The following is a 24,227-nucleotide window of genomic DNA, read 5'->3' as shown; positions in this document are numbered from 1 at the left end:
TCCCCTAGCACTCCTCATAATAATATAAGGTAGAAAGCATACCCTAATATGAATCGTCACTACTTATAAAACTACTTTCCATAATATATAATGTTCTTGTTTGGTTTTGGACTGTCTTTCACGATGGATGATTTTTTCAATTTTTATTTGTTGCTTTCTGACTGTAATAATTGAGGTGCTTTCTCTATATCATATTTGTAATATAATACATTCGATTTAACTGTTTATCTTTGTTGAAATTTTCTAATTAAATAGGACATGAAGTTATGATCTCAAGGAAGGACATACATATATGAGAAGTTTATTATTAGATTGCGTTGTTGAATCACATATTTGCATAAATAGTTATCATTGATAATGAAATATTTTGGATTATCTGAATAAACTTAGATGGTAGGCACTCCATTTTATTTGATGATCGAAGTACAGCTACAGGCACCAAAAAAAGAAAAGAAAAGTGGCAGCCAGAATTCCAAGAGGAACAGAAAGATCGAAGTTATTTGGTAGGTTGCAGAATTCATCAAAACTGAATATACATTGAGATGATGAATAAAGACATCTCGTAATTCTATTCTATGTTAGTTGAAGTTATTAAACAACTTAACCACCATTGGAGATAGCATATAGGTAACTAGTAGCAACTGCAGGTTTACACTTTTACTGTTGAAGCTAAGCTAACTATGATTTTAATTCTTAATGGTTATTAATATTACTGTGTATTTAGTTGCAATTAATATTACACGATGTGACAAGACACCAATCTTATCTAATTAAATGGAAAAGTCTGATATGTTAACTAGAAGGACAGCCACAAAGACTCCCTAGCATCAACACATACATTACCAGCCTTATTCTGATCTCCATTATTGCTATCTCTATTCTTTCTGATTCTGTGATAAGTGATAACCATGGCTGAATCATTCATCTTCAGCATCGCTGAATCACTCGCTGCCAAGCTTGCTTCTCGTGCATACCAAGAAGCGTCTCGGCTGGTTGGTGTCTACGATGACCTCCAAGAATTGAAAAGCAGTCTTTCATATGTGAAAGCTGTGCTGTTGGATGCTGAGCAGAAGCAGGAGCAGAACCACGAACTGCGGGAGTGGCTGAAGCAGATCAAGCTCATCTTCTATGATGCTGAGAACTTTCTTGATGAAGTTGACTGTGAAACACTGAGCAAGCAAGTCGTCAGAGACTACGGCACTCCCAAGGACAAGGTAGGTCGCTTCTTCTCGAGTTCTAATCCACTTGTCTTTCGCTATAAGCTTGGTCATCAGATCAAAGAGATTAAGAAGAGATTAGACAGAGTTGCGGCCGATAGGAATAAGTTTGGGCTTCAAGTAATTGATGTTGATAGGCGAGCTGTTCATAGAAGGGAGATGACTTACTCCCATGTTGTTGAGTCTAAGGTCGTAGGGAGGGAACATGATAAAGAAATTATCATGAAGCTCCTGATGGAACCAAGTCTTGACGACAACGGTGGCCCTAAACATATCTCTGTTATTCCCATTGTGGGAATCGGAGGTTTGGGAAAGACCACTCTTGCTAGGCTCGTCTACAGTGATAAGAGGGTAACTGAGTCTTTCCCATTGAAAATGTGGGTGAATGTTCCTGATGATTTTAATGTTAGATCATTGATTATCAAAATCATCAATTCTCCTAGTGACTTTGCTTCTTCTACTGATGCTCCTGCGGGCCAACAAAACTTAAGAGACATAGAGATTGAGCAATTGCAACATCGTCTAAGAAACATGCTTGAGGGTCAAAAGTTTCTGCTGGTCTTGGATGACGTATGGAATGAAGATCGTGTTAAATGGGTTGCGCTGCAAGATCTCATTTCAGTGGGTGCTCAAGGAAGCAAAGTAATAGTCACAACACGTAGCCAGTCCATCGCTTCCATGATGGGTACTGTTGCCTACTCGCACCATTTAGAAAGTCTTTCTCCCGAGGATTCATTGCGATTATTTGTTAGATGGGCTTTTAAAGAAGGAGAAGAGGGAAAGTATCCAGATTTGATCATGATTGCAAGAGAAATCGTGGAGAAGTGCAAAGGAGTTCCTTTAGCGGTAAGAACATTGGCAAGTTCACTATTTTTCAAACACGAGAGACAAGAGTGGGAATCACTGAGAGACAAGGAGATTTGGAATTTGCCGCAAAAAGAGGATGATATCTTACCTGCATTAAAATTAAGCTATGATGAAATGCCATCCCATTTGAGGCAATGTTTTGCTTTGCTCTCCCTTTATCCAAAGAATCGTGTATTACTAATTTCTTCTTTTCAAGTTGCTTCACTTTGGGGGGCAGCGGGTTTGCTTCCATTGCGAAGCAAAGATAAAACAATGGTAGACGTTGCCCACCAATATTTGAGTGACTTAATGGCAAGATCTTTTCTCCATGACGTTATTGATTGTAGCACCTTTTATATGTTTGACATACATGATTTAGTGCATGATCTTGCGGTATATGTTGCGAAAGATGTGTGCCGGTTGGTCAGTTCAAACACTCAAGATATATCAGAAAATGTGCTGCATTTGTCTTTTGTTGAGAATGGTTTGTCTTACAATTCCATCAAGACAAGCTTACGAGGTGCGAGAAGCATTCTGTTTCCAGTTCACAAAGAGGGAGCCAGTGAAGCTTTCTTGAATGCATGGGTGTTAAACTGCACTTACCTGCGATATTTGATTTAAGTGATTCTACATGTGAGACTTTGCCTCAGTTAATTGGTAAGTTGAAACATTTAAGATATATTTCTCTTTGTAATAATAAAAGAATAAAGAGGCTCCCTAATTCTATTTGCAAGCTCCAAAATTTGCAAGTTTTGCGTCTTGGTGGGTGTTCAAATCTTGAAACTATACCAAAAAAGTTAAGAAAGTTGATCAGCCTGCAAAGATTGGAGATAACCACAAAGCAATCTATTTTGCCAGAGAGTGACATTGCAAAGTTGAATTGTCTTGAATTATTACGTGTCCAAAATTGTGATAATTTGGAGTCCTTGTTTGTTGAGACAAGATTGCCCACACTTAAAACTTTGCAAGTTACTAACTGTCCTAAACTAAAGTCTTTGCGACTTGATACTCACCATTTTCCTCAGTTAGAAACTTTGGTAATCAGCGGTGTTGACAATGAAGATTGGTTTAGATCTGAGGATACTAATGCTGTCTTGAGGTTAAAAACCATTTTTCTTGGTGAAATGGTAACATTGCCTCATTCTCTCCAACAATATGCAAGCACGTTACAAACTTTGGTGATTGCATGCTTCTACGAGCTGGAGGTACTACCCGAATGGCTGTCGAATCTGAGTTCTTTGAAATTTCTTTATATCTCTGAGTGTCCGAAATTGAAGTCTCTTTCCAGTGATATCCACCGTCTAACAAGTCTCCAAGTTTTGCAAATCATAAAGTGCCCTGAGTTATATAGAAAATACGAGCCACAAGTTGGAGAGTGCTGGCCCATGATATCTCACATCAAGCATACTGACATTAGGAATATATGAGAGTAGCTAATGGAAGATGAAGAAGAATTGTCTTAACAACCCGGATTGGAGTCAAAGTGCCTTTTGTTTCTTCATAAATTTCCGTAATGTACACTATTGTTCTTGTTTTGTTTTGAACTATATGTCTTTAGTGATTTTTTAAGTTTCTGTATGTTCTTTTGTAATTCAAGATGGTAAGAAAGAGTAAGAAGCATAAAATTATGTAAGAGGAGATAAATAAGATGTGAGAAGTGAATATTGATTTATACATTAAATATGAAAAGTCTGATTTACTGTTGTCTCTAATAAAATTCTCTACAAATCAGACATTAAGTTACAATCTCAAGGAAGGACATGCATGCATGACATTATCTAACTAGCTGAAACATATTTGAGTAAATAGTTAGCACAGGTATTTAAAATTGTGGAATTTCTCAAGAACTTGGATAGCATTTTATTTGGTGTGGTGATTAATAGGTGACTAGGTGCATCGCAAAAGCATAGCAGCACAAGCACAAACATATTTGACAAGTGTTTCTATGCTTTATGTAATGACCGAAAAAGAAAAAAGAAAAAAAGGAAAAGCACCCCCACTTAAATTTTCTTTCCCTCTTTCTCCCCTCCTTTGAAGACCCTTCTTCTCTTCCTTCTTTCATTTTCTTTTTATTTCTTTCTAAAAACAAAATCTAAAACTCTCTCTTTCACTTTTTTTTTATTCATCTCTTCTATCTTTTCATCTCTTCTTCTTACAATCACACATTATCATTAAACTCACTTCTTTTATTTTATTTTCTTCTCCTTCTCTACTCTATTTTATTCATTTAAATTTCACTTATAACAACCTTAAATCATGGAGTTTCAACTTAGTAAGTAAAAAAAGTGTTCAATTTTTGAGTTCCAGTTATTATTAAGGTTTTAAGGTAACTCTTTCACTCAATAATTAGTTATATCTCAAATTTTTATTATCCTTATACTTGTGGGTATAGCAAAATCCGAATTTAGGGTTATTAGGTTAGAAAATTTGAGACTTTTGTCAAAGTAAGTAAGATTATGTTAATTGACAATATTAGTAGCTCATAAATATCATTATTGTCCTATTTTTAGAGTTGTAGAGTTATTGAATATCATTTGGTAACTCGTTGACGTGGTTAGAGTTACTTCTGGTTCTTTGGAATCAAGTTGTGAGTGGATATTATGTCTATAATTATTTTTAAGTGTATTATTATCAATATTTGAATTGAATCATTATTTTTAGAGTTTGAAAATATTTAATTATTGTGATTTTTGAATTTTTGAAATAAATATTGATTTTTGAAACTTATAATTTTATAAAAATACACACGAGAGGATATTTATATATTTTGTAAAACATACATGTTTTTTTATTTGACTTTATTAAATTTTAATTAAATTTTAACATGCATTCTTATATATATTTGATTTACTATGGAATTTGGTAATATGTTATAAGCATTAGAGATTTTTATAAGTGATTTGGTTTGGATTGGTATGGAAGACTCTAACGGCAGTTATGACGTTAACATAGATGCATCTAGCTCAGACCTTAGATAGTAGAGGCGTTGCTAGCCTAACGTGTAGGCCACACGTTGAATCTGTTATATCGTACGGGCACACTAAAGGAAAGGGCTACCTTTAGAGGTGGAGTCGCCCTAAGTGTTTAATATTCGATTTGATTTGACTTCTGGAATGAGAACTCTTATTTCAGTTCATTCCGCTTAATTATTTATCTATTTATTTGCATAGTTAATTAATATGAATTTCTTATTTTTAGAAAAAAATATAATTTTTATGGTAAAATTTGTATTGTCTCGTGTGGATTATAGATGTAATGTTTGCTCATTGAGTTGCAAAATTTACCCTATTATATTTTCATATTTTTCAGATACAGGAGTCATTCCAGGTTCCATTCCACCTGTCCTTCAGTAGATCTTAGTCATTTCGGTGAGTCCTTTTTCTTTCTAAGGGTTAAGTAATTATGTAATGGAACATTTATTCAAAGTCTAGATTATGTCAATGCTCCATATACCACAGGTAGGATCTTGGTGTGAGTTATGTTATTTTGAATCTCGAACTGTTTATATAGTAATTATAATTTGGTTATATAAGACTTATGAATTTAACTATATACTCTCGTTATCAACTTAATATATATAATGCGGATTTTAGATATGTTTAGTTATAAATATAAGGTTTAATTACTCTGTTGGTCCCTATAGTTTCACCAAATTTTTAATTAGGTCCCTATACTTTTTTTTCTTTCAATTGGGTCCCTACACTACTTTTAATTTTGTAATTACATCCTTTTCATGTTAAAAATGTTAAAATTAACATAATATTTTTACCAAAATACATGCGGTCAAAGATTTAATTAAGTTTTTAATTATAAATACCTTCAATTTGCGAAGAAATGTTCAGTTAACTCTAATATTTTTTACACTAGGAAGGACTTAATTACAAAATTAAAGCAGTGTAGGGACCCAATTGAAAAGAAAAAAAGTATAGGGACTTAATTAAAAATTTGGTGAAAGTATAGGGATCAACAGAGTAATTAAACCTAAATATAATTGGAATATATTGTTATTATTGTCTCTGAAAATAGATGTTTATTATTAATACAGGAAGATAATTTTTATATAAGTAAGGTCCTAAAAATAAAGAAAATTTTGTCCATTTTTCTAAAAATCATCTTGTCCTTTGAGCGTCAGTCATACTTTGGTTCGGGTCATGACACTTTATCTTCCATTATATTGCTTCCGTGAGCAAGCCTTTGTTGTTCTGAAAATTTTCTGTTTGTTTTTTGAAACTTCTACACTTTTCTTTCAAAGTTTAAACATCTATATTTTTGCATTTTGCTAGATTGTTATATTGTCTATTGAGTATTGACAATGGTTTCTGAATTTGGATCTCTTTGATTGACTTCAAATCTTTATCTTTTATTTTGGAAGAGTATGTTAATTAATATAATAATACTTAAAAAGTAAACAATTAAGGGTGATAGAAATTTTATAAGTGCATTACTGAGCAAAAAATTGATTAGACATAAAATAAAGACAAGACAGAAAAAAAAAATGAATGTTGGCAAATATTGTAAAGATAAGATCAATAAAATGAGAAAAATGAAGAACAGAATTAGTCAAAACATGAATAATATAAATACAAATACAAATACTAGCAATTATTTGAGTAAATAGTTAGCATTGATAGTTATATATTATGAAATTTATGAATAAATTTAGTGGTCGTTCCATTTTATTTGATGATGATAACTTGTAATTTATAAAGCTAATGGTGATAAATTTATACATAATTTTGATATGCCAATTCTCTCTCTATATATATATATTTAACCAAAAATCGAGAAACTCGAACCTATAATTTTTTAGATAAATATAAGAAGATTATGTCATTTGAGTTATAATTTAATTGACCAATTCTATACATTTAAATGTGTTGCTATATATATTTTGTATTTTTTGACCTATTGACAATACTGAAATTAGAAACATAAAAAAACAATAAGACGAGAAAAAGTTGAAGAGAAACAGAGAAGATAGATTCTTTTGTTTATATGTTATAGAATCAATCAACGTCAATAATAATAAACTAATAATTGATGCAAATATGCAATATATAGATTAATCACCAATGATATTATTATTGTGTGTTACACAATGATATTTTATATGAAAATAATATTTAAATTATTAATATATATTATATTAATTAATTAATTTAACTAAATATATTGAACTATTTAACCATTTTTAATTATTATTTTTATACAAATAAATTTAATAAATAATTATTGAATCATAGTTATCTCTTTCCTCTCTTCGTGATTCATAGTAAAATAACTTTTGATAAAATATTTCCTCGTTAGAGCCCTTAACCCACAGCGAGTTAAGTAAAAAAGTAAGTCCAAAAGCCCCCATGACTTACACCAGTATTATTATGGATCCAATGCAAAACACCTAAAAGCAGGCCACACAACCTTTCTTCTACTGGATTAGATAGCAAACTTATCTAATATGAACCGTAGAGTAAGAAAGAATAGTGTAATTAATCCTGAAAGGTAAGAGACTTTTTAAATCTATCTTAAAAAAGTTTTTTTAATTAAATTGGTCATTTAAATACTACTAATTAATTATATATTTTTCAGTTATTTCACTCATAATTTTTGTTAATAATTGATGATGTTAAAATGTTAACTGATAGCATATATGATACATAATATATTCAATTGGACCGTTGACTAAATATGTTTACGAAAATCTATCAATTTAATTACTACGTCATATTGGGAATATAATTTTTGTGATGGGAGAAAATAACTAAATTAATAAATTTTTATAAATATATTTAGTCAATATCTAATTAGACACATCAGGTATTATATATATTATCAATTAACGTTTTATAATATCAATTTTTGAAAAAAATTATTAATAGAGTAATAGGAGGATAAATATAATAATTCATAATCTTTAAAATACCAACTTAATGACAAAAAATTTTCAAGAATAAATTTAAAGATATCTTATTTTTCAAAAATTAATTTTACTATTAACCCATAAAATAATAAGAATCCTGTAAAGTGTAACATGTGGATGACCCGAGCATCCAAAGCATTAGAAAAAGCAGCAACTTTTGCACGCATTGATGAAGTATCATTATGAGTGTTATGCTATCCACCTCATTTACTTCCATTTGATTTAGCTGTTTGTCTTTGTTGAAATTTTCTAAATAGGACACGAAGTTATGATCTCAAGGAAGGACATGCATATATGAGAAGTTTATTAGCTTGCATTGTTGAATCACATATTTGCATATATAGTTAGCATTGATAATTAAATATTATGGAATATCTGAATAAATTTAGATGACACTATTTTCTTTGATGATCACTTGTGATTGGTAAAAGCATACCAAGTACATAGTCACAGACACCAAAGAAAAGAAAAGTGGCGGCCGAAATTCCAAGAGGAACAGAAAGGTTGAAGAACAAGCGGAAGAGAAAAGTTGGAGAACAGAGGAGATAGTTTATTTTATACAACTGAACAATACACTAAGATAATAGATAACGAATAAAGAGATCTCCTAATTCTGTTCTAGATTAGTTAGTTATGAACATCTTCACTACCTTTGGAGATAGGTAACTACTAGCAACTGCCATTTTATTTCATTTTATTTTATTTTTTGATGGTTAACATAAACTCAATCTGAGCATAGTAGTAGTCCAAAACTACCATTTTATTCTTAATGGTTAATTAACTATATATGATCTTAATGGTTATTAATGTTAACAACTGTGTATTTAGTTGAAAGTAATGGTAATGGGTTTTAGTTGGGTAAATTTGTGCTTGAGGCTTGAAGTTCTGTGTATTGTTATCCTTCACTTTTCATTTCCTTTTACTTTTTTTTTTCTCATCGTACTCTTTTTTTTTTTGGTATAGAAGTAAAAGTAGTGATATATTCTAACATTTTAATTTTTTATGTTTTTTAAAATTGTGGAATGTACACAAATTGGAGTGTTCGATTTTTGTATCTCAAATTTTTTTATTTTTTAACACAAATCGGATAGTTCGATTTCTCTATTTCTCTGCTTAAAACGGTTCCACATTTTCAAATAACACCCCAATATTAGTCCACATTCTAAAAAAACACCATTGATACTCTAATATCAACAATAAAAAGTTCTCCCATCTACGATCCATCTCCATTGTTGCTATTAGTTTTTTTTCCCTCTTTCGTTTATCAAAATTATTCGAAGCTATTAAGAATTTCTCAGAAAAATATAATGACATGCTCTACTGTTAGATGCGAAACAAAAGCAGAGCGCAACCTTACTTTCCTCTTATACTATATTTGGCTTAAAGCACAATTAAGAAGCAAAGAAGAAAAGAAAAGAAAAAGCACTAGAATCAATCCACAACTTCTGCATGGGCATGTTTCACGTTGTGAAATATAATGGTATCAACGCTATTTAGTATTTCAGTTCATGCACTTTTGACATTGAATCCATTGTTGAGTAACACTACTTTCGATAACTAAGGCTACTTTAGCATCTTCAATTTATTCTACATTACTATCTGATTTCTTCTTTCAAATCCATGGCAGAAGAAAAATTATTCTAAAAAATTGTTAGAAAAATTTAATTATTAAAAAAAATTAATGTTTATAATATTTAGAAAAACAATTTTTTTATAAAAAATACAAATATATCTTTAATTATTTATTTATTTATTTTTATAATCTTTATATCAATGATTTATATTCCTTTTAAAATTTTGGTCATTTTTATAATTATTTTTTTTTCTTATTTATATGATCTTTCTTCCTCTCATTCGCTACAAGCCTACAACAATAGAAACCTATGAGTATGAGAGAAAGCACGGAGAAATGTGTGTTGGCTTGGCCCTTATGTTATGACATGTCGACGCACGGAATTCTGACTACTTGAACAATAGTTGGCACGTTGTGAGAATCGATTTTAAAGTTAGTATTATTTTCATCTTTTAAATTAATAAGCGTATGTCATTATAGTTAGGGTATTTTTATAGATTTAATATTTTAACATATGAGTAGAATAGATTATCTTTAGATAACATAAAGTAAGTTAGTTGGTAAGTTATTAACATTTGTTAGTTGGTAAGTTATTAACATTTGTTAGGTATCGAATTTATTTATAGTAAAAATTAATTTACTAATTAATTTAATTTAATTTAATTAATTATTTATTTGTTTATTATTTTTTTAAATAAATAAAAAGAAATGTATTAATTACTGTTTATTCCTGCTTATTATGTTATGTTATTTTTGTATTTTTATTTCTGAGTCTAATTTTATATTTTTATTTTTAAATTTGAATATGCTAGAGAATTTAAGTTGAAATTCAAATTTTTAAAAAGTTTTATTTTTAAATAGAAGTCTCGCCTACTAGTAAGGTTCTGAAAATCGGACCGGAGCGGCCGGTTCGACCGCTTTAATCGCGAATCGGCACTGTAAACGATCCGGTCCTCATATGAAAACCATTCAAACAAAAACCGCTTACGAACCGGCGAACCGGCCAAAAACCGGTCGGTTAGATCGAATTGGTGACCGGCCGGTTATGCTAAACGACGCCGTTTTATAATTTTTTTAAAAAAAATAAAAAACCGAACCCGACCCGACCCGCTCGTGGAGCACCCCACCCCCCCCCCCTTTCTTTCCCCGACCCCATTCATTCATTCCCCCTTTCTGAATCATCTCCAACGGAGAACCCTAGCCGCCCTGAACCATAGCCCCCCTGTCGCCATCCTTCGTCCCCTGGTGTCGCCATCCTCAGCCCCAGTAACCCTCCAATCTCCATCATCGCCTTCGCCTGGTTCCTGCCCAGTAGCCCTCCATCTCCATCCTCTGCTCATCTTCTCAACACCAGCAACGCAGCACGCAGTCAACACCGGTAGCCCTCCATCTCCATCGCGCGGTCCTCAACAGTCAACACTCAGCACCGGTAGCCCTCCATTGACCCAGGTGAGTGACTCGTCCTCTGCTTATCTTCTTTGTTCTCGCCTCTGCTCATGTTCTTCCATCGACCCCGGTAGAAATCTTGCATGAAATTGATACTCTGTGAAGTGTGAACTTCCTCTGTGAAGTGTGAACTGTGGCTGTGGCTGGTCAATTTAATCTCTGTGGACTGTGAACTGTGGCTGTGAACTTATGTTGTTGAAATTATGTTATTGAAATGGATTTGTTATGTTGCTGGACTGTTGCTGCCATTTTTTAATTTTTTTTAGTATGATGTTTCTGAATTTTTGTTGAAATAGTTATTGATTTGAAGGTTAGGGTGATTATTTGTTCTGGAACTGAGTCTGCTGTTTCACTGCCTGATGGGAAAGTAAGTTCTTCCCATCCTCCATTGGATTCGTCCTGCTCGTCGCCCTCTGCTCAAATTTGTTACTCTGTTTTGTAAATAAGCTGAAATTTGTTGCTCAATTTCTGTTCGTTCCTTTGCTAAATAAGCTGAAATTTGTTACTCTGTTTTGTACTTTGTTAATGCTGGAAACTTACTCGGTTTTGCATAATTATTGACTGGCTGAATTGCTGTAGGCAGAATTGCTGTAGCCAGAATTGTTAATGTTCATTGTGTAGGCAAAATTGTTAATGTTCATTGCTATGGCTGTTTTTAATTTCATATATGTTTTATTAAGCAGTGCAAGCCTTCCAAGTAACACACTCTTTGATCTTTTTGTTGGGATCTTGAAATCTGACCAAGAAATCATGGATTCTGTGAAGGATAATCTCAAAGCAGTTAAGGAAAGAGACCCTGCTTGCATAAACCATGTGCATTGCTTCTTGAACTTCAAAGGCTTCTTAGCATGCCAATCTCATAGAGTTGCTCATAAGCTATGGCTTCAAGGAAGAAAAGTCTTGGCAGTTATGATCCAGAACCGAGTTTCCGAGATTTTTGCGGTTGGTATTCATCCCGGTGCTAAGATTGGAAGCGGGATTCTGCTTGATCATGTAACTGGATTAGTGGTTGGTGAAACTGCAGTGATTGGTAACATTGTGTCAATTTTGCATAGTGTGACTTTGGGTGGAACTGGTAAAGCTTCTGGTGATAGGCATCCAAAGATTGGTGATGGGGTTTTGATTGGTGCAGGGACTTGTATTTTGGGGAACATTAAGGTTGGTGAATGTGCTAAGATTGGTGCTGGTTCTGTGGTGATTAAGTATGTTCCTCCTAGGACTACTGTTGTTAGTGATTTTGTTATATTTTATGATGTTTGTATATAATTTATTTATTATTTTATTCAGAAACGGTTTTTCCGGTTGAACCGGTTGGACCAATGAACCAGTAAACCAGTAGCTAGAGCGGTTTGATGACCGGTCCGGTTTTCCGAAGTGCTACTGTCTAGGCGGGTGAGTCATATTCTAGCACCGTCGAACGTCATTGTTCCTTGCATGAGAGAAGTTGAGTTTGGCGACACGGTACAGCTCAGGAACTTCGTGTTTGACAATTCTCTAATCACTGCATTCATTAAGCACTGGCGTCCGGAGATCCACACTTTCTATCTATCACGGGGTGAGTGCACCAACACCTTGCAGGATATTCCGTACGTAGAGGAGCTCCTAGGTGTCAGGCCCCTTCATGGTCAGTACTAAACACATAATCATGGTCGGAGATTTCACATCTAATAATCCAATAAAAAAGGAAAAGTTCAATGGGTCATGCTATAATTATTTATCTCTTTGTATTAAAACAAAGGATTTCATTTTAGTTAAAATGTGCCCATAGTATTCATACGAATAATTAAATAATAATGAAAAAGAATATCAATTTGTAATTTAGTCTTTTGAAAATACATATAAATATATAATGTTATGAATTGTGATATTAATATAACATTTTTTAAATAATTTGTTTAACGAATATTTTAAAGACACTTGATTTTGCTTCATGTGATGATGGCGTGTTTCCGCCAATTACATTAATCTCTTAATATGTGATTGGTTAACTCTTTAAACTTTAGTGAAATAAAAAACTGCATTAAAATCCAATGATCCAAGAAGACTTTGGATTTTAAAATTTGTAATTTATAGACTTCGCTGCTGAAGATTGAAGACTCTGACTGCGTTCATCTTCTGCATACTCTCTCATATTTTCTTAGATTAACCATCATGGCTGAATCATTCATCTTCAGCATCGCTGAATCACTCATAACTAAGCTTGCTTCTCGTGCATACCAAGAAGCATCTCAGGTGGTTGGTGTCTACGATGACCTCCAAGACTTGAAAACCAGTCTCTCATATGTGAAAGCTGTGCTGTTGGATGCTGAGCAGAAGCAGGAGCAGAACCACGAACTGCGAGAGTGGCTGAAGCAGATCAAACTCATCTTCTATGATGCTGAGAACGTGCTTGATCAAGTTAACTGTGAAACACTGCGCAAGCAAGTCATCAGAGACTACGGCACTCCCAAGGACAAGGTAGGCCGCTTCTTCTCGAGTTCTAATCCACTTGTGTTTCGTTATAAGCTTGCTCTTCAGATCAAAGATATTAGGAAGAGATTAGACAGAGTCGCGGCTGATAGGGATAAGTTTGGGCTTCAAGTAATTGATGTTGATAGGCGAGTTGTGCATAGCAGGGAAATGACTTACTCCCATGTTGTTGAGTCTGATGTCATAGGACGTGCTCATGATAAAGAAATGATTGTAAAGCTCTTGATGGAACCGAGTCTTGACAACAATGGTGACTCCAAACATATCTCCGTCATTCCCATTGTGGGAATTGGAGGTTTGGGAAAAACCACTCTTGCTAAGCTTGTCTTCAACGACGAAAGGATAAGAGAGTCTTTTCCGTTGAAAATGTGGGTGTGTGTGTCTGATGACTTTAATATCAAGCAATTGATTATTAAGATCATCAATGCTGCTAGCAATTTTGTTTCTACTGGTGCTCTTCCGGGCCACCAAAATTTAAAAGAATTAGAGGTTGAACAATTGCAATATTGTCTAAGAAACATGCTTGAGGGTCAAAAGTTTTTCCTAGTGTTGGATGATGTATGGAATGAAGATCGTGTTAAATGGGTTGCGCTGCAAGATCTCATTTCAGTGGGTGCTCAAGGAAGCAAAGTAATAGTCACAACACGTAGCCCATCCATCGCTTCGATGATGGGTACCGTTGCCTACTCGCACCATTTAAAAAGTCTTTCTCCCGAGGATTCATTGCGTTTGTTCGTTAGATGGGCTTTTAAAGAAGGAGAAGAGGGAAAATATCCAGATTTGATAATGATTGCAAGAGAAATCGTAGACAGGTGCAAAGGAGTTCCTTTAGCGGTCAGAACGTTGGGAAGTTCACTATTTTCCAAACACGAGAGACAAGAGTGGGAATCATTGAGAGACAAGGAGATTTGGAATTTGCCACAAAAAAAGGATGATATCTTACCTGCATTAAAATTAAGCTATGATGAAATGCCATCCCATTTGAGGCAATGTTTTGCCTTGCTCTCCCTTTATCCAAAGAATCATTATTATATTTCTTTTGGCGTTGCTTCACTTTGGGGGGCAGCAGGTTTGCTTTCATTGGAAAGCAAAGATAAAACAATAGTAGACGTTGCACATCAATATTTGAGAGACTTAATGGCAAGATCTTTTCTTCATGACGTTTTTTATTGTGGAACCTTTTATATATTTGACATACATGATTTAGTGCATGATCTTGCAGTATATGTTGCAAAAGATGTGTGCCAATTGGTCAATTCAAACACGCAGGATATATCAGAAAATGTGCTGCATTTGTCTTTTGTTGAGAATGGTTTGCCTTTCAATTCCATCAAGACAAGCTTACAAGGTGTGAGAAGCATTCTGTTTCCAGTTGACAATCAGGGAGCCAGTGAAGCTTTCTTGGATGCATGGGTGTTAAACTGCAAATACCTGCGATATTTGGATTTAAGTGATTCTACATGTGAGACTCTGCCTGAGTCAATTGGTAAGTTGAAACATTTAAGATATATTTCTCTTCAGGGTAATACAAGAATAAAGAGGCTCCCTAATTCTATTTGCAAGCTGCAACATTTGCAAGTTTTGCTTCTTGATAGGTGTTCAAATCTGGAAACTTTACCGAAAAAGATAAGAAAGTTGATCAGTCTGCAAAGATTGGATATAACCACAAAGCAATCTATTTTGCCAGAGAGTGACATTGCAAAGTTGAATTGTCTTGAACATTTGTCTGTCGAAAATTGTGATAATTTGAAGTCCTTGTTTGTTGAGACAAGATTGCCTACACTTCGAACTTTGCAAGTTCGTGGCTGTGCGAATCTAAAGTCTTTGCCACTTGATACTCAGCATTTTCCTCAGTTAGAAACTTTGGGAATCAGCAGTGTTGGCAATGAAGATTGGCTTCATAGATCAGAGGATACTAATGCTGTCTTGAGGTTAAAAACCATTGTTCTTTTTGAAATGGCAACATTGCCTCATTCTCTCCAACAATATGCAAGCACGTTACAAGGTTTGATGATTTCACGTTGCTACGAGCTGGAGGTACTGCCCGAATGGCTGTGGAATCTGAGTTCTTTGAAATTTCTTTATATCTCCCGGTGTCCGAAATTGAAGTCTCTTTCCAGTGATATCCACCGTCTAACAAGTCTGCAAGTTTTGCGAATCATAAATTGCCATGAGTTATATAGAAAATACGAGCCACAAGTTGGAGAGTGCTGGCCCATGATATCTCACATCAAGCATACTGACATTAGGAACACATGGGAATAGCTAATGGAAGATGAAAAAGAATTGTCTTAACAACCCGGATTGGAGTCAAAGTGCCTTTTGTTTCTTCATCAGTTTCCATAATGCACACAATTGTTCTTGTTTTGTTTTGAACTATATGTCTTCAGTGATTTTTCAAGTTTCTGTATGTTCTTTGTAATTCAAGATGGTAATTCAACGATTCTGATTTAATGTTGCCTCTATTGAAATTCTTTACAAATTAGACATTAAGTTACAATCTCAAGGAAGGACATGCATGCATGACATTATCCAACTAGCTGAAACATACTTGAGTAAATAGTTAGCACATGTAATTGAAATTGTGGAATTTCTCAAGAACTTAGATAGCATTTTATTTGGTGTGATGATTACCAGGTGAGTAGGTGGATCGCAATAGCATAGCAGCACAAGCGCAAACATATTTGACAAGTGTTTCTATGCTTTATCTTTTTCCCATTATATTGCACCGCTTCTATGAGCAAGCCATTGTTGTGAAAATTTTCTGTTTGTTTCTTGAAACTTCAATACTTTTCTTTCAAAGTTCAAACATCTATATTTACGCATTTTTCTTGATTGTTGTATTGCCTACAGAGTATTGACAATGTTTCTGAATTTGGATTTCTTGACGGACTTCAAATCTTTATCTTTCATTTTGGAAGGGTATGTTAATTGATATATATAATAATACTTAAAGTAAGCAATTAAGGGTGATAGGGATTTTATAAGCGCACTACCCAGCAAAAAATTTATTAGATATAAAATAAGGACAAGACAGAAAAAGAAAAATGGATGCTGACAAATATTGTACGAATAAGATCAAGAGGATGAGAAAATTAGATAACAGAATTAGTCAAAACATGAAAAATACAAATATAAATTCTAGCAACTATATTTGAGTAAATAGTTAGCCTTGATAGTAAAATATTGTGAAATTTATGAATAAATTTGGTGGTCGCTCCATTTTATTTGATGATGATCACTTGTAACTTTTTTTTTTTTTTACCAAAGATAGGAGACTCGAACCCGCAACCTCTTAATTGATTATGGGGAGACTATGCCATTTGAGCTATTACTCATTGGCATGATCACTTGTAACTTAAAAGCTAATAGTCATAAGTTTATACATAATTTTGATATGTGGATTGTACACATTTAAATGTGTTGCTATATATGTTTTGTATTTCTTGACCTGTTGGCAGAAATTTGAAACATCAAAAAACAATAAGAGGAGAAAAAATTGGAGAGAAACAGAGGAGATAGATTCTTTTGTTTATATGCTATAGAATCAATCAACCTCAATGGTAATTAACTAATCGTCAATGGTAATTACTCCCTCTCTATAATTTCAAACACATTAATTAAACAGATTCTCACTCTAATTTTTGTAGCCATTTATTTAGATCTAATGACTATAATTAAACCTTTTCATTTCGCATATAAGGACACCTTTCTCACTAGATACCACTTCAATACCTCGTATATATGTATTAATGTATATAATGTCATGAATTGGAACACCCCCCCCCCCCCCAAAAAAAAAAATTGTGCCGTTAATGTAATCTATGGAGTGTCAATTTACTTTACATGAATTGAGAATATTGGTCTAAAAAATAAAAATATAACATAGGAGTAGCACAAAAATTTAATGGTCGAAATTATAATGAAAAGAGATCATTTACATAGTATTTTACTAGTCAATTTTCTTAAACTACATTTTAAGTCAAGTAGTGATTTTGCTTCTATTGATGCTCTGCCAGGCTAACAGAATTTAAAAGAATTGGAACGAATGGGAGATATTTGGAATTTACCACAGGAGGAAGGAGGTATCATAACTGCTTTGAAATTAAGCTATGATCAAAGAATTGAAAATAGAAATTTCTAATTATATAGAACAAAGGACAAAGGTGATGGTATAATTATAGATCTTGATAACAAAAATACAATTTTAAAGTTTTAATCCCTTGTCTTGAGTTTTGACTTTAGGAACACAATGTTCCCATTTAAAAGGCTTAATAGACAGTGGAAGAAAAAAGGAAGAGTGTGTAGCTGTTTTAGAGAGTAATAGAAAGGTCAAAGAATAAAAGGAGGAGAAAAATTGGAGAACAGCAGAGTTAGCTGCTTTGATTTGATATGTTGCAGATTCAATCAAATTAGAATTCATAAATTTACAAGTTGAAGGGATTTTATAACAAAAAGTAGCACGGTGCACTAACTAACAACCAAATGATATTGATCAAATTTGTAAAGCTGAATAAAACAGAATAAGAAAAGAAAGGGTGGCTGCCAGAATTCTAAGAGGAATAGAAAGATGAAAGAATAAGTGGAGAACAGAAGAGAGAGCTTATTTCCACGTCTATTTATGATATGAATGGTATTATTTGTTAGTATTGAAACTAGTTGCAACTAATGACAATGAACGGTGGTAGGATTGGTAAACTTTTTTGCATGAGGCCTGAAGCTGTGTGTATCCTTCAATGATCGTATCTATTTTTTTCTCCATCTCCATGAACTTCTTAAACTAAAATTGATTACATATATTGATATATATCCTCGTTCATCAGAGCTGTGCTTTTGGATGCAGAGTAAAGGCAGGACCACAACCCTAATCAAAAGCTTGGGGAATGGCTTAAGCACATCAAACTCATCTTTTCCCATGCTGAGAATGCGCTTGACCTACTTGACTCTGAATCACCGCACAACCAAGTGCATTGTATGTCTTACAGCCCTTGAAGATTTGTTCATCAATGGTTGTCCTGTACTATATTAGAAAATAGAAGCCACAAGTTGGAGAACATTGGCACAATATACATGTTTTCGTTGATGAATAGAAATCACTGAAGCCAAGTTAAATTGGCATACTTTTCTTTTCTTTCTTTTTTTTTTTTTTTTTTTTTTGTATCTCTGAGGCCTTCACATTAGAGCTTGCTAGAGGTCAGTTGAATTTAGGGCTCAATTATTAATGATTGTACTGTCAAAATTTTTCGTGACTCGTAATAAGATGCAATAGTATATTTGATATGTGTAGCCAACCCCACTTAATGGCCAAGACTTTGTTGTTGTGAAAATTTTTCTGTTTTTTTTTTCTTCATTTTGGAATGGTATGTTTATTGATATAGTGATATTTAAAGGGTGATAGGGATTTCATAAGTGCACTATCAACCAAACCAAATATTAATTAGATATGAAATAAAGACAAGACAAAATAAAAAAGAAAAAAAATGAAAAATACATGGCGGCAAAAATTCTATGGATGAGAAAAATGAAGAGAAGAGTAGCACACTAAAGAAAACTACTTTAATTTGACACGTTGCACATTAAATCGATAATTACACACCCAATATGCCAATATATAATTATATACAACTTTTAAATGAAAGGGTTATACTAGGTAGCTAATGACTTTTTTGAACAACCACCAATCAAATAAAAATACACTGCACTTTCAAATTATCCACATAAATCTTAATATTAAAACCATCCGCACACCTAGTAAAATGAACATCTAATACATTCATTGTTCATATTGTTTAATATTTTCATTGTCTACCATTCTGCCTACACTTTTCCTAAATGAAAATCATGACAGGGATTGTATAACAAAACTTAGCACCATTCACTAACAGCCCAATAATATTGATCAATTTTACAAATATGAAAGAACAAATAAGAAAGAAAGGGTGGCTGCCAGAATTCTAAGTGGAATAGAAAGGCCAAGTAACAACGGGAAGAGAAAAAAATGGAGAACATAATTAGTCAAAACATGAATAATACAAATACAATAGCTAAAGTGATTAACAACTTCTCTTACTAGCAACAGCGGTTTAATGCCATTTTTTTCATGCAAGTTGCAACTAATGACAACGGATGTTACTTTTGGTAAATATGTGCCTGGGGCCTGAAGTTGTGTGTAGTATCCTTCATGGATCTTATGCTTTCTTTTTTTCTTCCATCTGTCACATCTACTATCCATCTCCATTATTATGTTATGCTATCCACCTCATCCACTTATTAGATTCTCGGACGATTATTGAGGAACGTATCACTAGTTTTGATATCTACACTTTGGTCTTCAACAAATACATTACTAGCCTTATCATTGCTATCTCTCTTCTCTTCTTTCTGATTCTGTGATAAGTGATAACCATGGCTGAATCATTCATCTTCAGCATCGCTGAATCACTCACTGCCAAGCTCGCTTCTCGTGCATATGAAGAAGCGTCTCGGGTGGTTGGTGTCTATGATGACCTTCAAGACTTGAAAAGCAGTCTCTCATATGTGAAAGCTGTGCTGTTGGATGCTGAGCAGAAGCAGGAGCGGAGCCACGAGCTGCGGGAGTGGCTGAAGCAGATCAAACTCATCTTCTATGATGCTGAGAACGTGCTTGATCAAGTTGACTGCCAAACATTGCGCAAGCAAGTCGTCAGAGCCTATGGTACTCCTAAAGACAAGGTAGGTCGCTTCTTCTCGAGTTCTAATCCACTTGTGTTTCGCTGGAAGATTGCTCAGCAGATCAAAGATATTACGCAGAGATTAGACAGAGTTGCGGCCAATAGAGATAAGTTTGGGCTTCAAACAATTGCAGTTGATAGGCGAGTTGTGCATAGGAGAGAAATGACTTACTCCCATGTTATTGAGTCTGATGTCATAGGAAGGGATCACGATAAAGAGAAGATCATAAAGCTCTTGATGGAACCGAGTCTTGACAACAACGATGGCTCTAAACATATCTCTGTGATTCCCATTGTGGGAATTGGAGGTTTGGGAAAGACCACACTTGCTAAGCTCGTCTTCAATGATAAGAGAGTAGGTGAGTCTTTCCCATTGAAAAGGTGGGTGAGTGTTTCTGATGATTTTAATATTAAATCATTGATTCTCAAAATCATCAATCCTCTCAGTGATTTTGCTTCTTCCACTAATGCTCCTGGGGGGCAACAAAACTTAATAGACTTACAGATAGAGCAATTGCAACATCGTCTAAGAAACATGCTTGAGGGTCGAAAGTTCCTGCTGGTGTTGGATGACGTATGGAATGAAGATCGTGTTAAATGGGTTGAGCTGCAACATCTCATTTCAGTGAGTGCTCAAGGAAGCAAAGTTATAGTCACAACACGTAGCCAGTCCATCGCTTCCATGATGGGTACCGTTGCCAACTCTTACCATTTGAAAAATCTTTCTCCCAAGGATTCATTGCGTTTGTTTGTTAGATGGGCTTTTAAAGAAGGAGAAGATGGAAAGCATCCGGATTTGATAATGATTGGAAGAGAAATCGTCAAAAAGTGCAAAGGAGTTCCTTTAGCTGTGAGAACATTGGGAAGTTCACTATTTTTCAAACACGAGATACAAGAGTGGGAAGCAATGAGAGACAAGGAGATTTGGAATTTGCCGCAAAAAGAGGATGATATCTTACCTGCATTAAAATTAAGCTATGATGAAATGCCATCCCATTTGAGGCAATGTTTTGCTTTGCTCTCCCTTTATCCAAAGAATCATGCATTTAATTCTTTTGACGTTGCTCCACTTTGGGGGGCAGCAGGTTTGCTTCCATTGCAAAGCAAAGATAAAACAATGCTAGAGGATGCCCACCAATATTTGAGTGACTTAATGACAAGATCTTTTCTCCATAACGTTGTTGACTGTGGCACCTTTTATGGATTTAAACTACATGATTTAGTGCATGATCTTGCAGTATACGTTTCAAAAGATGTGTGTCAATTGGTTAGTTCAAACACTCAGGACATACCAGAAAATGTGCTGCATTTGTCTTTTGTTGAGAATGGTTTGCCTTACAATTCCATCAAGACAAGCTTACAAGGTGTGAGAAGCATTCTATTTCCAGTCGACAATCAGGGAGCCAGTGAAGCTTTCTTGAATGCATGGGTGTCAAACTGCAGATACCTGCGATATTTGGATTTAAGTAATTCTACATGTGAGACTTTGCCTGAGTCAATTGGTATGTTGAAACATTTAAGATATATTTCTCTTTGTAATAATAAAAGAATAAAGAGGCTCCCTAATTCTATTTGCAAGCTCCAAAATTTGCAAGTTTTGCGTCTTGATGGGTGTTCAAATCTTGAAACTGTACCAGAAAAGTTAAGAAAGTTGATCAGCCTGCAAAGATTGGAGATAACCACAAAGCAATCTATTTTGCCAGAGAGTGACATTGCAAAGTTGAATTGTCTTGAATATTTGTGTGTCCAAAATTGTGTTCATTTGGAGTCCTTGTTTGTTGGGACAAGATTGCCTACACTTCGAACTTTGGAAGTTACTGCTAGTGCGAGTCTAAAGTCTTTGCCACTTGATACTCACCATTTCCCTCAGTTAGAAACTTTGGGAATCAGCGGTGTTGTCAATGAAGATTGGCTTTATAGATCGGAGGATACTAATGCTGTCTTGAGGTTAAAAACCATTGTTCTTTATAAAATGGTAACGTTGCCTCATTCTCTCCAACGGTATGCAAGCACGTTACAAACTTTGGTGATTTCACGTTGCTACGAGCTGGAGGTACTTCCTGAATGGCTGTCGAATCTGAGTGCTTTGAAATTTCTTTATATCTGGGGTTGTCCAAAATTGATGTCTCTTCCCAGAGATATCCACCGTTTAACAAGTCTCCATCTTTTACAAATCATAAATTGCACTAAGTTGTATAGAAAATACGAGCCACAAGTTGGAGAGTGCTGGCCCATGATATCTCACATCAAGCATACTGACATTAGGAAGACATGGAATAGCTAATGGAAGATGAAAAAGAATTGTCTTAACAACCCGGATTGGAGTCAAAGTGCCTTTTGTTTCTTCATCAGTTTCCATAATGTACGCAATTGTTCTTGTTTTGTTTTGAACTATATGTCTTCAGTGATTTTTCAAGTTTCTGTATGTTCTTTTGTAATTCAACAAGTATGATTTAGTGTTGCCTCTAATGAGATTCTGTACAAAGTAGACATTAAGTTACAATCTCAAGGAAGGACATGCATGCATGACATCATCTAACTTGCTAAAAACATATACATATTTGAGAAAATAGTTAGCACATGTAATTGAAATGGTGGAATTTCTCAAGAACTTGGATAGCATTTTATTTGGTGTGATGATTACCAGGTGAGTAGGTGGATCGCAAAAGCATAGCAACACAAGCACAAACATATTTGACAAGTGTTTCTATGCTTTATCTTTTTCCCGTTACGGTTCCGCTACGTTACCAACAGCATATCTGCCAACTTCTGCCAACTCTTATTTATAATTGTGTTTCATGGAAGTGTGTTTGTGAATGTGTCTAATAAAAATGTCTTTTTTATAGCGGTGTTTAATAGAAGTGTCTTTATAGATATATTTTCTGGATGTGTCTCTTTATATATGTATTTAAAATACATTAATTATTAGACACATCCACGAACATACTTCCATGAAACACAATTATAAATAAGAGTTGGTAGAAGTTGGCAGATAATATGTTGGTACCCTATACTTTTTCTTCCCATTATATTGCACCCTTTTATGAGCAAGCCTTTGTTGTGAAAATTTTATGTTTGTTTTTTAAAGTTTTGTACTTCTCTTTCAAAGTTCAAACATCTATATTTGCGCATTTTGCTAGATTGTTGTATTGCCTGTTGAGTATTGACAATGATTTCTGAATCTGGACCTCTTGAGTGACTTCAAATCTTTATCGTTCATTTTGGAAGAGTATGATAAATTGTTAATTGATATAATGATATATTTAAAGTAAGCAATTAAGGGTGATAGGAATTTTATAAACGCACTACCGAGCAAAGAATTGATTAGACATAAAAATAAAATAAAGACAAGACAGAAAAAGAAAAAAGGATGTTGGCAAATATTGTAAGAATAAGATCAATGGGATGAAAAAAATGGAGAATAGATTAGTCAAAACATAAATAATACAAATACAAATACTAGCAACTATATTTGAGTAAATAGTTAACATTAATGGTTAAATATTATAAAATTTATGAATAAATTTAGTGGTCGCTCCATTTTATTTGATGATGATCACTTGTAATTTATAAAGCTAATGGTAATAAGCTTATACATAATTTTGATATGCCAATTTTATACATTTAAATGTATTGCTATATATGTTTTTTATTTTTTAACCTATTGACAGTGCTGAAATTAGAAACATAAAAAAACAAGAAGAGGAGAAAAAGTTGGAGAGAAACGGAGGAGTAGATTATTTTGTTTATATATTATAGAATCAATCAACGTTAATGGTAATAATTAATAAAATAATAATCGATGCAAATATGCAATATATAGATTAATCACCAATGATGCTATTATTGTGTGTTACATAATGATATTTTATGTAAAAATAATATTTAAATTATTTAATTATTTTTAATTATTATTTTTATGCAAAAAAATTAATAAATAATTACTGAATCATAATTATTTCTTTCCTTTCTTCGTATTTCATAATAAAATAAATTTTTCGTAAAAAAGTAAGTCCAAAACCCCATGACTTAAACTAATATTATTATGG

At 33.7% G+C, this 24,227-nt stretch overlaps 3 protein-coding genes and 1 pseudogene across 6 annotated transcripts; all 4 read left to right on the top strand.

Annotated features, from left to right (window-relative positions):
- The first annotated feature begins 770 nt into the window (after nt 1-770).
- Nucleotides 771-3,809, top strand: LOC107645480 (putative disease resistance protein RGA1; annotated as a pseudogene).
- Nucleotides 3,810-10,722: 6,913 nt separating this feature from the next.
- Nucleotides 10,723-12,306, top strand: LOC107645484 (serine acetyltransferase 3, mitochondrial). 2 transcript variants are annotated; one of them, XM_088490203.1, is made up of 2 exons: nt 10,723-11,002; nt 11,296-12,306. In XM_088490203.1, the coding sequence occupies exon 2, from the start codon at nt 11,633-11,635 to the stop codon at nt 12,263-12,265; it is 633 nt and encodes a 210-aa protein (XP_088346329.1). In that variant the 5' UTR covers nt 10,723-11,002; nt 11,296-11,632; the 3' UTR covers nt 12,266-12,306. The 2 variants fall into 2 exon arrangements, with proteins under 2 accessions (XP_088346329.1, XP_088346330.1); XM_088490204.1 differs by having other exon boundaries at nt 10,866-11,002; nt 11,310-12,306.
- Nucleotides 10,734-15,923, top strand: LOC110263107 (putative disease resistance protein RGA1). 2 transcript variants are annotated; one of them, XM_088490202.1, is made up of 4 exons: nt 10,734-11,002; nt 11,765-12,201; nt 12,287-12,623; nt 13,141-15,923. In XM_088490202.1, the coding sequence occupies exon 4, from the start codon at nt 13,151-13,153 to the stop codon at nt 15,731-15,733; it is 2,583 nt and encodes an 860-aa protein (XP_088346328.1). In that variant the 5' UTR covers nt 10,734-11,002; nt 11,765-12,201; nt 12,287-12,623; nt 13,141-13,150; the 3' UTR covers nt 15,734-15,923. The 2 variants fall into 2 exon arrangements, with proteins under 2 accessions (XP_088346328.1, XP_020959435.2); XM_021103776.2 differs by lacking the exon at nt 10,734-11,002 and having other exon boundaries at nt 11,683-12,201.
- Nucleotides 15,924-19,767: 3,844 nt separating this feature from the next.
- Nucleotides 19,768-22,704, top strand: LOC107645477 (putative disease resistance protein RGA1). 2 transcript variants are annotated; one of them, XM_088489406.1, is made up of 2 exons: nt 19,768-20,179; nt 20,258-22,704. In XM_088489406.1, the coding sequence occupies exons 1-2, from the start codon at nt 19,874-19,876 to the stop codon at nt 22,460-22,462; spliced, it is 2,511 nt and encodes an 836-aa protein (XP_088345532.1). In that variant the 5' UTR covers nt 19,768-19,873; the 3' UTR covers nt 22,463-22,704. The 2 variants fall into 2 exon arrangements, with proteins under 2 accessions (XP_088345532.1, XP_020959438.1); XM_021103779.2 differs by having other exon boundaries at nt 19,768-22,704.
- Nucleotides 22,705-24,227: the final 1,523 nt, after the last annotated feature.

This window comes from Arachis ipaensis, chromosome B6 (assembly GCF_059453495.1).
Source record: "Arachis ipaensis isolate K30076 ecotype BB chromosome B6, ASM5945349v1, whole genome shotgun sequence".
In the NCBI taxonomy this organism is placed as follows: domain Eukaryota; kingdom Viridiplantae; phylum Streptophyta; class Magnoliopsida; order Fabales; family Fabaceae; genus Arachis; species Arachis ipaensis.
This window is presented reverse-complemented; position numbering and strand designations above follow the sequence as displayed.